The 13465-nt window shown below is 31.5% G+C and overlaps 1 protein-coding gene across 1 annotated transcript in view; it reads left to right on the top strand.

Moving 5' to 3' along the window:
• LOC148620689 (ADAM 17-like protease) overlaps positions 1–13026 on the top strand; it is a 28706-nt gene extending 15680 nt beyond the window's left edge. Inside the window, exons 17-22 of the mRNA XM_088574385.1 lie at positions 292–362; positions 1037–1161; positions 1445–1523; positions 3907–3995; positions 4506–4559; positions 6004–13026. Of these exons, the coding sequence (XP_088430511.1) occupies positions 292–362; positions 1037–1161; positions 1445–1523; positions 3907–3995; positions 4506–4559; positions 6004–6174 (589 nt within the window). The 3' untranslated portion in view covers positions 6175–13026. The remainder of the gene's footprint in view (positions 1–291; positions 363–1036; positions 1162–1444; positions 1524–3906; positions 3996–4505; positions 4560–6003) is intronic.
• The last annotated feature ends 439 nt before the right edge of the window (positions 13027–13465 follow it).

The following is a 13465-nucleotide window of genomic DNA, read 5'->3' as shown; positions in this document are numbered from 1 at the left end:
CACATGCATTGAGCAAAGAAAATTTGTGAAAAAGTTCATATGAAATACATGTGAGTTGAGCCTTCATGTGAATTTTAAGTAATCTTATCATTTAAAGTTCATGTTAAGTGAATTTCACATGAAAATTACATTAATTCCATATTAAGATCATGTTAAGCTCAATTCACATGAATATCACATGAACAATATATGTTTGTTTAATGGGCATTGGCTCATATATTTCATTATAATGCGTAAAAATAATCCCATGCAAGATTACATTGTCTAAAATGTTTTATATTTATTTGACAGTGGTATATGTGTGAATGGTGTATGCAAAGATGTTTGTGAAGCAGAAGGGAAGACAAGCTGCTTATGTGCTGGTAAGATGTATGGCTCAACTTTACGGTATAAGTAGTTATTTTCATGGTGATTTTACTTTTGCTATATTCACGGTCAAAGTTCAAACACAAAAATTAATTCATGCAAAATATTTATGAAGATAAAATGGAGTTATTCATCTTTGTCTTATTCATTTAACTTTTTGTCTACCATGAAAAGTACATAACGTCAAAAAACCTCACCCAGTTTTTGAAGAAAAAAAAAAAAAACCTCTTGTACAGTATTTGAGAAATGTCATTTATAGAATTTCCATAAAATATCTCATAGTGTACTAAGAATACTGAAGGAATCAGCAGGGTATATGATCATGGGAAAAGTATTTCATCAATTGATATTTTATTAAAATTTCCCAGTCAATAAACTCTGGTAACCCTGTGAATGGACATTCTTCAGTGGATTTTGATTAGTAGAACATACGAAAATTTGTGAAAAGTTTGATTCATTTTTGATTCTCAAGGTTACAAAATCACAAGGTCACAGATCTTTTTTTTTTATTCTTAAAGTCCTTGTTGACACTCCAGAATCAATATTATTAAACTATTATATAGAAATTTGAGATTTAAATTATACACCACGCTCTAGTAGATGTAAATGTTGAACAGAGGTTTCATGTTTATTTTGAATATCAGTAATTTTTACTGTATTTTACCATCAGGTACAGATTCTTGTAAGAAGTGTTGTTTAGATCAGAGTGGAAGATGTAGTGCTGTTACAAAACAAGGCAGTTATGTGTATCATGCTGATGGTAGACCTTGTAATGATGGCTTCTGTGATGGAAAGGTATGTTTGTCCAAATTGTTTATCATATGATATCACCCATAAATATTGTTCAGACCTACAATGGAAGTTCTATGGTCAATTTTTTTTCTATTTGTATACTGCTGTAATAGTGAAAATTTGTATACACTGCTAAGTTTCCCACATTTTTGAGAATCAATGATCTGTGATCTATCATTTACTTGTATGTTTAGGGGTTTGAAAAAAAAGTATTTGATGGGTATTTGTAAAAGCGATCATACTTTTTAAAAAAGTTTTTGTTAGTATTTTCTTTTGATAATTTCAGGGAAATTGTGTAGAGTCCGATCCACCAATCATCAAAAGATTATTCTCCATTTTGGATTATTTCTCAGTTGATAAAATTGGTAAGTTTGTCATTGTTATCACCGTCAAATGGAACAAACAGAATCCCTGTTACTGATACAAACAATTTAAAATTGAATAATTGCCAGTAATGTTAAAAAACATTACATCATAAGTGGAGTTGCCAAGAAGTTAAGGGACTGTAATGGACTTCAAATCAAATCAATGTATATATAGTGACAGGAGTACAGGAATATCTCTGACTTCCAGGACGAAAAAATGTAGTTGTCATCTGAATTAGACTGCCTACACAGACACAACTCAAATCTCAAACTGTCTGAAAAGATAGCATTTTGCTTAACCCTTCACAGAGCCTTATGATATAATATTTTTCTTTGGTTGTGTAAATCTACTGATGTAAAATATTTTTGTTTCATATATATGCAAGTATTTATGCACAATTGAGTTTGCATTTCTAATGAATGTTTTTGCCGTAAGTGTATGGGATGCATGTATAGCTCACCTGGCACAATGGCCATGTGAGCTATTGCCATCGCATGGCATCCTCAGTTGTCCATCATCGTTGTTAACAATTTTTCAAAACTCTTTTCCTCTGAAACTAACTGACCAATTGGAACTAGACTTGGTATGAATATTCCTTGGGGTATCCTGCATAGAGCTGATGTGGGGATTTTTGATCTGGCAAAAAACATGGCCGCCGTTACTAAAAATAGAACATAGGGTCAGACAGTAGTTTTTCGCATATATCTCCAAAACCGTTAGGTTTAGCCAAATTCTGACACGGGGTGGGGGTGGGGGTAAAAGTGTTCAGCATGATGAGATCTATCTGCGGTCAATTTTCATTTTAATATATTAAGCCATGTTGGAGTTATTGCCCTTTTTCAACATTTTTGCTATTTTTAATGTTATTTCTTTACAAACTCTTCTCCTCTGACACCACTTGACTAATTGGAACCAAACTTACTTTGAATGTTCCTTGGGGTATCGTGCATTGAACTGATGTGGGGATTATTGATCCGTAGAAAAACATGGCCACCGTTACTAAAAATATAACATAGGGTTTTGACAGTAGTTTTTCGCAGATATCTCCTAAACCGTTAGGTTTAGCCAAATTTTGATGGGTTAAAAGTGTTCAGCATGATGAGATCTATCTGTGGTTGAAATTGGTTGAAAATCTGTCAACCCATGTTTGAGTTATTGCCCTTTTTGGACGTTTTTGGCTGTTTTTAATGTTATTATTTTAAAAAATCTTATCCTCAGAAACTACTTTACAGAATTTAATAAAAGTTGGTACTTTTGTTTTAAAGGGTATCCTTAACAAAATTTTTTGATTTGTTCTAAAGCATGGCCGCTGTTACTAAGAATAGAACATAGGGGTCAGACAGCAGATTTTTGCATATATCTCCAAAACGGTTAGGTTTAACCAAAATCTGACTCCGGATAAAATTATTCAGCATGAAGAGATATATTTGTGGTCAAATTTTGGTGAAAATTTGTTGACCCATGTTGGAGTTATTGCCCTTTATAGACGTTTTTTGCTTTTTTTATGTTATTACTTTAAAAAAATCTGCTCCTCAGAAATTATTCTTCAAAATTTAATGAAAGTTGGCATTTTTGTTTTATAGGGTATCCTTAACGAAATGATAGATTTTTGATCACTGAAAAAACTTTGCTGCCATTTCTAAAAGTAGAACAATGGGGTCAGACAGCAGATTTTTGCATACATCTCCAAATCTGTTAGGTTTAGCCAATAGCTTTCAATTGCTGAAGTGATCCTTATTATAAGGCTTACAAAAGTGTCCAATGAATCAAATGGAGTCAAAATTGTCTGACAATTGCCCTGAAAAGGCAAAAATTTAACAAGGTGAGCGATTCAGGCTCCTGGGAGCCTCTTGTTTGTATTTTAATCCATTCACAATTTTGCAATAATCAGTCAGATTCCAAATTTATTGATACAAAGCACTAGCATTTCTTTTATTTTTAATCATGTATAGGTTTTGAAATGTTTTAACATAATGTTTTAAATAATAGAATTAAGGATGCATGTAAGAAAATATGTGAATTTATTGACTTGCAATGTCATAGGTCAATTTTATTCTTATAATTAAGAATTGGCAATAATAAAAAGTTCGTCTATTGAAAAAGAAGATAAATTTTCCGTGTGCATATTGTTTATTGCGCGAAGTGCAATAAACAAAATATGCACATGGAAAATTTATTTTATTTTTCAATAGACAATTTTTTTATTATTGCTAATTCTTATAAATTAATATATTTTTATCTTTAAATATGAGAAAAGTAGCTCTGAATTTAAATGAATAGGGGCGTGTCAATATTTTTTTTTATTCATTGCGATATAACAAAATTATTTTAACCAATCAAATTACAGTATTTATCTCAAATTAATTTATTTTTGTTTTGTAGCTAAAGCAATGAAGAATAATTTGGTGTGGATCATATTAGTACTATCATCAATACTGTGGATCATTGGCATTGTAATTATAGAAAGATATGTAAGTATTTCTATACTGTTTTGAATTGTAATGGATGTTTTTGCCATAAGTGATTAGGGTGCATTTTTAGCATTTTAATCCAGTCATATTTTTGCATCAGATTCTAAATGTAAAATACAAATGGTTTAAAGGATTAGCATGTCTCTTACTATCAGAATTGAATAAGTTTTATAATGTTTTAGGGAAGATATTAATTTAGTATGTCTGTGAGATGACTTCAGTCTTTAAAATGTTGAAGTTCTGGTACATATAATAAACTCTGAAGTTCTGGTACATAGGTAAAAAATATTATTAACTCCAAATTTAAGGAGATTTAGAAATTTTGGTTAGAGTTGAGACTTCAGACAAGGAGGATTATCATATCAAGTGAACTATGGTATACATTAATTAAAGAAAATGTTGAGTATTTTACAAATGTTGAGAATTTTAGCAAATTCCTTTCTTATCCAGTAAATTGGCAGTTTTACTTCTCCAACTGAAAAAAGAATTTGAAATTTTTTTTCCTTTCAGGATAGAAAGAAATTTGCAGAAGATAAACCTGTTGTTGAAGCAATGGACCCCAGGGTAACTCTCTTTCTTCTGTTATTAGGCAATTTTTTAACTACTAGGTGGTGTTTAGATTTTAAGATGTTTTCTGCCATTTTATATTATCTACAATTTTCATTAGAGAAACACATTTACTGTGGCAAAAAAAAATCAGAATATTTCCAGGTCGATGGTTTTGAGTGCAGGTCAATCAAGTAACAGGAAACAAACAAATTTTTTGCCTGATTTCCATGTCTTGATTTAAATAATTTCTCCTCACTCAATAGTAAAATTTACCATCAATACTATAGCTAACATACTAAAAACCGAAATTTTACTGTTGTGATCAATGTTATGTAAATCACTCAATTTTAGCCAAAATGTCAGAACTTACTAAGAATTTTAAAAATCATTTTTCACACAAGTTTTCTAAAACCCAAGATGCTTCAAAATTCAATGGCAGTGGAACATGTATAACTTGAACCCTTGATAAACCAGTAACATGTGTAAATCAGACATCTTCATGAGTCCCTTCATATCAGTTTAAATTCTTATTGATTTTTTCTTAAACCCAACATCTGCCTTGAAGGAACAAATCTCTTAGTCCAGAAAGGGTTTCTGTTAGACAGGTTGCACTGTAAGACAAATCTCTTAGTCCAGAAAGGGCTTCCATTAGACAGGTTGCACTGTAAGACAGATCTCTTAGTCCAGAAAGGGCTTTTGTCAGACAGGTTGCACTGTAATACAAATCTCTGAGTCCAGAAAGGCTTCCGTCAGACAGAATGCACTGTAATACAAATCTCTGAGTCCAGAAAGGGCTTCCGTCAGACAGGTTGCACTGTAATACAAATCTCTTCTTCCAGAAATGGCTTCCGTTAGACAGGTTTCACTGTAAGACAGATCTCTCAGTCCAGAAAGACTCCAGAAAGGGCTTCCATCAGACAGGTTGCACTGTAATACAAATCTCTTCTTCCAAAAATGGCTTCCATTAGACAGGTTGCACTGTAAGACAAATCTCTTAGTCCAGAAAGGGCTTCCGTCAGACAGGTTGCACTGTAAGACAAATCTCTGAGTCCAGAAAGGGTTTCCGTCAGACAGGTTGCACTGTAAGACAAATCTCGAGTCCAGAAAGGGCTTCCATTAGACAGGTTGCACTGTATTTCTGTGCTTACTATCTGCCTGATTCTTACATTGATGTGTCATTATTATACATCCTGCTTTGTGGGAGGTATATATTAATCATGGTCTTTGTGTGTTTGTCCGTCCCCTTTTTTAATCTGCAATGCCTCTGAAACCACGGAATGGAATTGGATGAAACTTTCTCAGATTTTATATCACATGATGCCATTGTGAATTTCTTATTTTGTTTTTCCATCTGAATGATGATATCACTTATGAGGTATCCTTATGGTTTCTGGGGAGGAAAGAGGGGTTATCTACAATTTTCTAGTTAATTATTAATTTTATGATGATTGATTTTCAGGGTGAAGGAGGGAGACGTGTCAATTTTAGACGAAGTCAAGTTGAGGACGAGACAATAGAATTCATTGGAACAAGAAGACTAAGACAAGAAAGACCTAGGATGAGGGGTCAAAGAGGAAGAGCAGTACTTGATGAAGAATTGGCAGCTGAAGCTGGGTTTATTACAGGATAACCTCCGTAGGATTTAGCCTACATTATACCTCTAAAATACAACAGTTGCTTAAGTTGTACAGCAAAACCTGTATAAGCCAAATTTAATAACAGTGTTGATCTTTTATTTGGTTTTAGCAGATTGTTGCTTTATTCAGGGGTTGCTTTAGACAGGTTTAGTTTGTTGAGAGTTAATTGAAAAACATAATTTGTGCTGTATAAACAATTTGGTTATAGGTGGAAAGATGTGTTTTAGCTTTGTTTAGTTAAAGGGTTAGGGACAGTAAGGCCTAGTTTAGGCCCAATAATATAATAGATTCAGAAGTGATGATCCAAATTTGATTTTTGTCCCCCATGATGTGTCACGAGGGGAAATGGAAATGCCGGGCGTCCATCTGTCCATCCGTGTTTTCCGCACTTTTTTTTGTATGCTTTTACCAAATAAGTTTTTTTTATTTTTGGTATGTGGCCTTATTATGAAGAGTTACAGATAAGTTCAACTTAGTTAAGGTTGAGGTCTCACTAACCACTTCCGGGTCAAATGGCCACCCCCCTATGTAGTACCAAAAACACACTGAACCTAGACATATGCATTGTAAGTGCATTATTTGTGTGTATTATGATTAAAAGTAGTCAAAATAAAGCTGAGAATGTGTACTTTAAAATCATATATGTAATTAACTACAAAAGTGTATGAATATTGTTTACATGTGTGAGTAATTTGCCTCCATGCTGTCAGTTAGCAGAACAGGTAAAAATGTGGATTTTCAGTATTATTTATTCAAGTAAATTTTGTGAAGAATTTCTACTATGATCGTACCATTAGCATAATGATTTTGGAAGCCTTATTTTCCAAGCTTCGCAACGGTATGCAGCTTTAAGATGTCATTTGTCCTGGGAATTCACAGTGAGACTTTGAAAATTACTTTTTTAACATGTAAAGTAATGGAAACGTTAGAAGTGGTTAGTGAGACCATAAATTAAATTATGGCATATTTCAGAGAAATGCATAATTTGAGGAAAATTGCCTTTCCTGGTCATTATTTCCATTTTCCCATAAAATCAGTATAGTGATATTGGTAATCTGGCTATATTTTAAGAGGTGCATTGTGCAAGGTATTTTAAAAAACAACATAGCAACAAGATTTTTATCAGTAACAGTGACTCATAACTTGACATCATCCATGAAATACACAACGTCACTGCTTGGGATATTCAAAGTACTCAAATAGTCACACAGCACAGACTAAGAATCACACAGTAATGAAATAGGTATGATATAAATTGTTGAAATCTGTTCTTTTTTCATAATGATAAATGATGTTTACTATTACAACTTCTTGAATTATCATAGGTATCAATTTGGTGTGACAAGTTAGTTAAAATTGTAATTTTTTAGTAATTTAGGGAAAATATCACTGAGGGGCATGATATAAAAATGACCATTTCTTTGTAGTCCTATGTCTGATTTTGATAGTTTTGGTCTTATTAGACTCACAATACCACAAGCTTTCATAAAATGTAAAAAAAGAAAAACATAAAAACTCATAAAATGTTTTTAAGGTCTCACTAACCACTTCCGGGTCAAATGGCCACCCCCCTATGTAGTACCAAAAACACACTGAACCTAGACATATGCATTGTAAGTGCATTATTTGTGTGTATTATGATTAAAAGTAGTCAAAATAAAGCTGAGAATGTGTACTTTAAAATCATATATGTAATTAACTACAAAAGTGTATGAATATTGTTTACATGTGTGAGTAATTTGCCTCCATGCTGTCAGTTAGCAGAACAGGTAAAAATGTGGATTTTCAGTATTATTTATTCAAGTAAATTTTGTGAAGAATTTCTACTATGATCGTACCATTAGCATAATGATTTTGGAAGCCTTATTTTCCAAGCTTCGCAACGGTATGCAGCTTTAAGATGTCATTTGTCCTGGGAATTCACAGTGAGACTTTGAAAATTACTTTTTTAACATGTAAAGTAATGGAAACGTTAGAAGTGGTTAGTGAGACCTGAATGATTTTTACAGAAGTTGTGGCCCTTGGACTTTCAGTGAATTTACAGTTTTCTGAACTTTTTTTTGTAATGCTTTCACCAATTGATTTTAAATTTTGTATGTAGTCTTACTATGAACAGTTACAGATTAAGTTCGATTTTGGTTATGGTTGATTGATTTTTAAGGAAGTTATGGCCCTTGGAATTAGAAAATTTCAGTGAATTTAAAGTTTTCCTCATTTTTTTTTTCCACGGGGGACATTGGAATGCTGTTCTTTTATACACTTAAAAAATCTTAACTTTATCCCCATTGGATTATCAAAACATGCCAATTTTTTTGCAAAAGCAGTGAAGGATAATCAAAGTATTTTTGGGGGATTAATATTTCTAGCGCACACATTTTCGTCCAAACAAATTTTGATATTTTTAGATAACTTATTGACTAGAATATACCTCTTGTATTTTTTTTGGAGAACCTTGTCCCATACTGTTGCTCAAACATTGTATTGTTATAAAAGGTTGCTATTTATAAAACTAGGGTGTATACATGTATTTTTTCCTCTATGATGGTTGTCAATGTTTTCATGAGAAAATTATGAAATTTTTACCTGGGTAAATGTAGACAGAAGCAGATAAATTTGTACCTAATTAAGTCTTTTACATGAAAATGTTGTTTTTGTCACTTTTTCTGTATTAGTTAACAAATTTCTTGAAAAAAATATATACCCTAATTTCAGTAAATTATATCCCTACTCAACAAGTTGGTAGTATACATTTTGTATTGGAATCACCGGCAGTCCCTCTGAATTTTGTCGCAATTATGCAAGGTCTCAGATGATGGATTGATTTCAGATTTGGTATGTGGCTTATATAAATTGGGCACATGTTGTAAGCCATTTGGGAAGCTGTCCAATATCTACTTCCTTTTTTGTGGGACTTTTCTCACTGTATGGAATGATAGAGAAAATTTTCATCACAAAAATCTCAGCTCCCAATGGATTGATTAATTTAAAATTTTGTGTATGGCTTTATTAAGTGTGTTTTAAGCAGACTTGGTTTCTGTTTGATATAAACTTTCAGTATGAGTGGGTGTATACCTAGCACGACAACACATGTAAGTTCACTTCATGTTATTGACTGACTTTGTTCTGTCATGCCAAAATGCAATAATACTTGGGGAAAATTATTTTGTATGACTGGAATAAGATTTTTTTGTTTTCAGAATTGCAATATGTGTGTACTTGTGCATTTTTTTTATGTTGATTGTTTGTGTTAATTTGAGTTTATTCAATACATGCATCAGCTAGCCTTTAGGTCATTCAGAAAACAAGCTTGGAAGACTGTAATGCATAATAGAAACTCAGGAATATATAAAAAAAGACATGACATTTTTTTTTATCTATTTGTCTTCCAGGGTATATATGTAAAAGACAAATGTTGCTTTTCTATGACATTCTGCGAGATATTTGTAAAAATTACCAGTATGTGTTTTTTTTACAAAATGTTAAGAGATTTGAACAAGCAGTTTGTGAGAAAATTATATTTTCAGGTAGTTTGGCAGCATTTGTAATTCATTTAGAATATTGAGGAACACATTTCTCTGTGAATATTCTATATTTTATATTCCTCTGCCTTTGGCTAATGATTGGAAAACATGGACTGAACATTGGCCAACTTTCTTGCCCTGTATGTTATGCATGGGCCAAGTTTATTGACCAGCATATTGTTCTAGGGCAAAGTTGTATATCCTGTAGTTTGGTGGCCATGCAAAAAATGTACTAGATTTTTTGATGAATAGTATTCTATGTTTGATCAATATCAGAAATTTTGTTATCAACACTAGGCCACTCCAAAGTATTCATTTGTTTTTCAGACTCACTGGCCACAAAAAAAAAAAAAAATAATACTAAAGTCCAAAGAATGATAATAGCTTTTCATTTTCTTCCATATTCAAGTTTTCTTTTATTGGTTCATTATCATTTACATGAAGTTTTATGGACAGTTTTCTATGACTGTCAGAGTATATAATTAGTTATTTGTAATTTTTTATGGCCTTGGATTCAATTTCACATCATACTGTATAGTGGGTTATTTTGGCAGGTGTAAAATTTTAAGATTTTAAGGCAAAAAAGTATATGAAGAAAATTGGTGTTTCTTATTTTGGCAGACGATGTACAAAGTTCTTAAGCCAAAAGTTGATATTTAACCTAATTTATGTTGGGATTTTTAGGCAAACGCTAAAATACACCAAAATCAGCACCTGTGAACACTACTGGTACCCGCTATAAGGTATTTCAGTGAAATTTACCAAAGGTCTTCTGTTTTAAATATTAGCTTCATTGTATTCAAGTTTTATTTAGAGAATTGTCATTCTAAAGGTTATACAAGCTGATAGATTTGTGCACATAGTGATATTTTACAAAATGTCAAGCTTGTTATTAGATATAGCAACACATGGTTTCAATCAGTCTGGACTATGTTTGGGCTTTATATATCTGGGGTGTGAAATGAGCCATTCCAATTTTGAGGGTATTAATTTATTTTTTATCAATTTAAATAAAAAATTCAGTCAATTTGAAAGAAAATAAAACTTTTCAGTAAGGTTGAAAAAATTGGGTTTGGAGGTGATGAGAATCATTATTTTGGCCTTACTAACTTTACTTACAAGAATTGCGATGGTCCAGATTCAACACTGAATCAAATAGTCCCATAGAGATCACAAAAAGTTTCCTCCTTTACAATTCTTTATTAGCATGTTAAACATTTATCTACTGCAAGAAAATAAAAGTTATTTCTATTACATGGTTACTGGACCAATCCATGCAACTATATTTAGTCATTAATCTGTCAAAATGATCCGTTAAACCAGTGATCACTTATGCTTTTCGGCATTTGACTGCAGATCAGTTCATGATTTTACAGAAAGATTAGTTTCAATGAAAGTTCAGCCATCATCAGTAATTTTGCATAAAACAATATACAATCAGATTGACACTGTCAGAGATCAGTCCATAATTGGCCATCACTCTGTGAAATGGTTGCAGGAGTCAGTTCAGTTACTGTTTCAATTCTTACGGTGGAATGAGCAATATATTACAGAAGCTTTGTCTTTTAGTGATCACACATTTGTATACTGTGAATTCAGAATTTATTTTGTGCATATATTGTCCAAAATTTTCATATATAAAATGTTGGGAAAAATTATTCATATTGAACATCCAAAAATGTTTTAGCTATTGCAATTTCAACCTTGTCAATTGATTTCACAAAATTTCAATCACAATAATTACAACATGCAATATGATTTTTTTTAACATAGCTTATGTGGGATTTTCCAAAAATTGTAAAAATTAAAATTGCATTTTTGATTAAAATGACAATATTGCAGTAAAATTAATGCAAATTCATTAATTTACAATATATAATTTTAATTAGTATAATAATATTATTTATCTACAACATGTAATTTGCTGCATAACTACAAAAATTCATTGTACACAGAAAACTTGCAACAAATGTTTAGAACCACCATAAAAAAAATATTGTACATGTTTTCAGTAGGATTTGATGTATGAATAATGGTAACAACAAAATTACCGAACACTAATCCATTTCATAATCAAATCAAGTCCAAAATCTTGCAATATAGATGTTACACCACCAGATCAGATGGTCCTGACTTGGTACAGTCACGTCAAACAAAATGGTGGATTAAATCTAGGTTTTACAGCACGGTAAAAAATATGATTTAGTGTATTTTAAATGCACAAAAATTAATTTATTTACTATACTGATCCTAAACATGTGCTTCCATATGTTATAAAACATGAAATATATGCTGTAATTTTGCCTGTGTATGTTGGGCAACAAAAATGGGTTTTACCTTGTGATTATAACTACACAACCAAGTTGAAAGTTTTTGTGTTTATTGTCTGTCTCTCCATTTTGTTAATTTTATGTAAATATGCTTTCCTTAGAAAATAATTAGCACTGCTCATTATATATTGCTCCAGCTTCCAAGATGCCTTTAAATTTGAATTCTCAGTAATTTTTACAAAATTAACTTAAATCCGATCAATATCAAAGTTATACTGATCAATTGTTTCATTCAGTCAATGCATGTAGGATCTATAATTAAAATTATACCGATCAATTGTTTCATTCAGTCAATGCATGTAGGATCTATAATTAAAATTATACCTATCAATTGTTTCATTCAGTCAATGCATGTAGGATCTATAATTAAAATTATACCAATCAATTGTTTCATTCAGTCAATGCATGTAGGATCTAACAACACTCCATTCTACTTTCTGATCACCCAATCAGAACTCATCTGTCATGATTTTGAAAGTATTATCCGAGGATTCTGAATAGGTCATCTGAACAGAAAGTAGAATGGTTGTTAAGTTCTTTTTTTCTGTCCAAAACGGTGAGGTTAGAATAACATTTGGTGTTTTTTATTGGTCATTTTGGTATTTTGTCTTCTCAATAGGTTTCAAATTAATCCTTGTAAAGCACATATCATAAAAGCAAGGTTTAAGTCAGGGATCTGTTAGATACTCCATTTGATTTGAGTAAAAAAAAATTCTTGATGACTTTTTTTTTCAGTTAGAAAGGGATTTTAGAGACAATTCTATTTCCTGTGTGTCCTTTTTATAGAAACAAATAAGTAATAAGTGATAGTGCGTTGTTATTTAGAAAGTGTTTGCTCATTTTGTTTATTTTTATACCTTTTATACATTCTATCATTTTTATATCTGTCATTTTAGATGTATTTATTCATTTTCTGTTTAATTTATGAATGGCATATATTGTCAATAATTTTACAATATTGAATTATTTTATCAAAATAAAAGTGAAATCTTGATTGTTTTACGATTTTTGAACAGATTCAGTAAGTTAGATTTTTTAGCTTGCTTTTGATCTCTTGTATTGGGAACCAATAAAAAAAAATACAAATTACAGCATCTTGCATATGGTACTGGCACATGTAATTCAATTCAGTTGATTTAATCAAAATAAGAATGAAATCAAGTTTTTCTGTCAGTTGATGAGAGTATTAAGCAGGAGATAGAGGCACATATGATAATTTGTAGTAATGAGCTATCTCTGTTTTTTTCTCTGCTTTTTGTTGCTTAATTTCAATGAAATAAACATAATTGCAGATGACCAAATATTCCTATTAATGAACTTTGACCTTAGTCAGATGAAAAAGTAGTACTGCACACACTAAAATCTCCCATACTTGGATGTCATGCAAGAATATCAGTAACATAATTTACTCAGAGTGAAGTGCATTAGAGACA

The sequence above is a fragment of the Perna viridis genome, chromosome 3 (genome assembly GCF_037379345.1).
Source record: "Perna viridis isolate PV_CMFRI_1.1 ecotype Kerala chromosome 3, ASM3737934v1, whole genome shotgun sequence".
Lineage (NCBI taxonomy): Eukaryota > Metazoa > Mollusca > Bivalvia > Mytilida > Mytilidae > Perna > Perna viridis.
The sequence above is the reverse complement of the archived record's forward strand: the minus strand, read 5'-3'. Positions and strand labels throughout refer to the sequence as shown.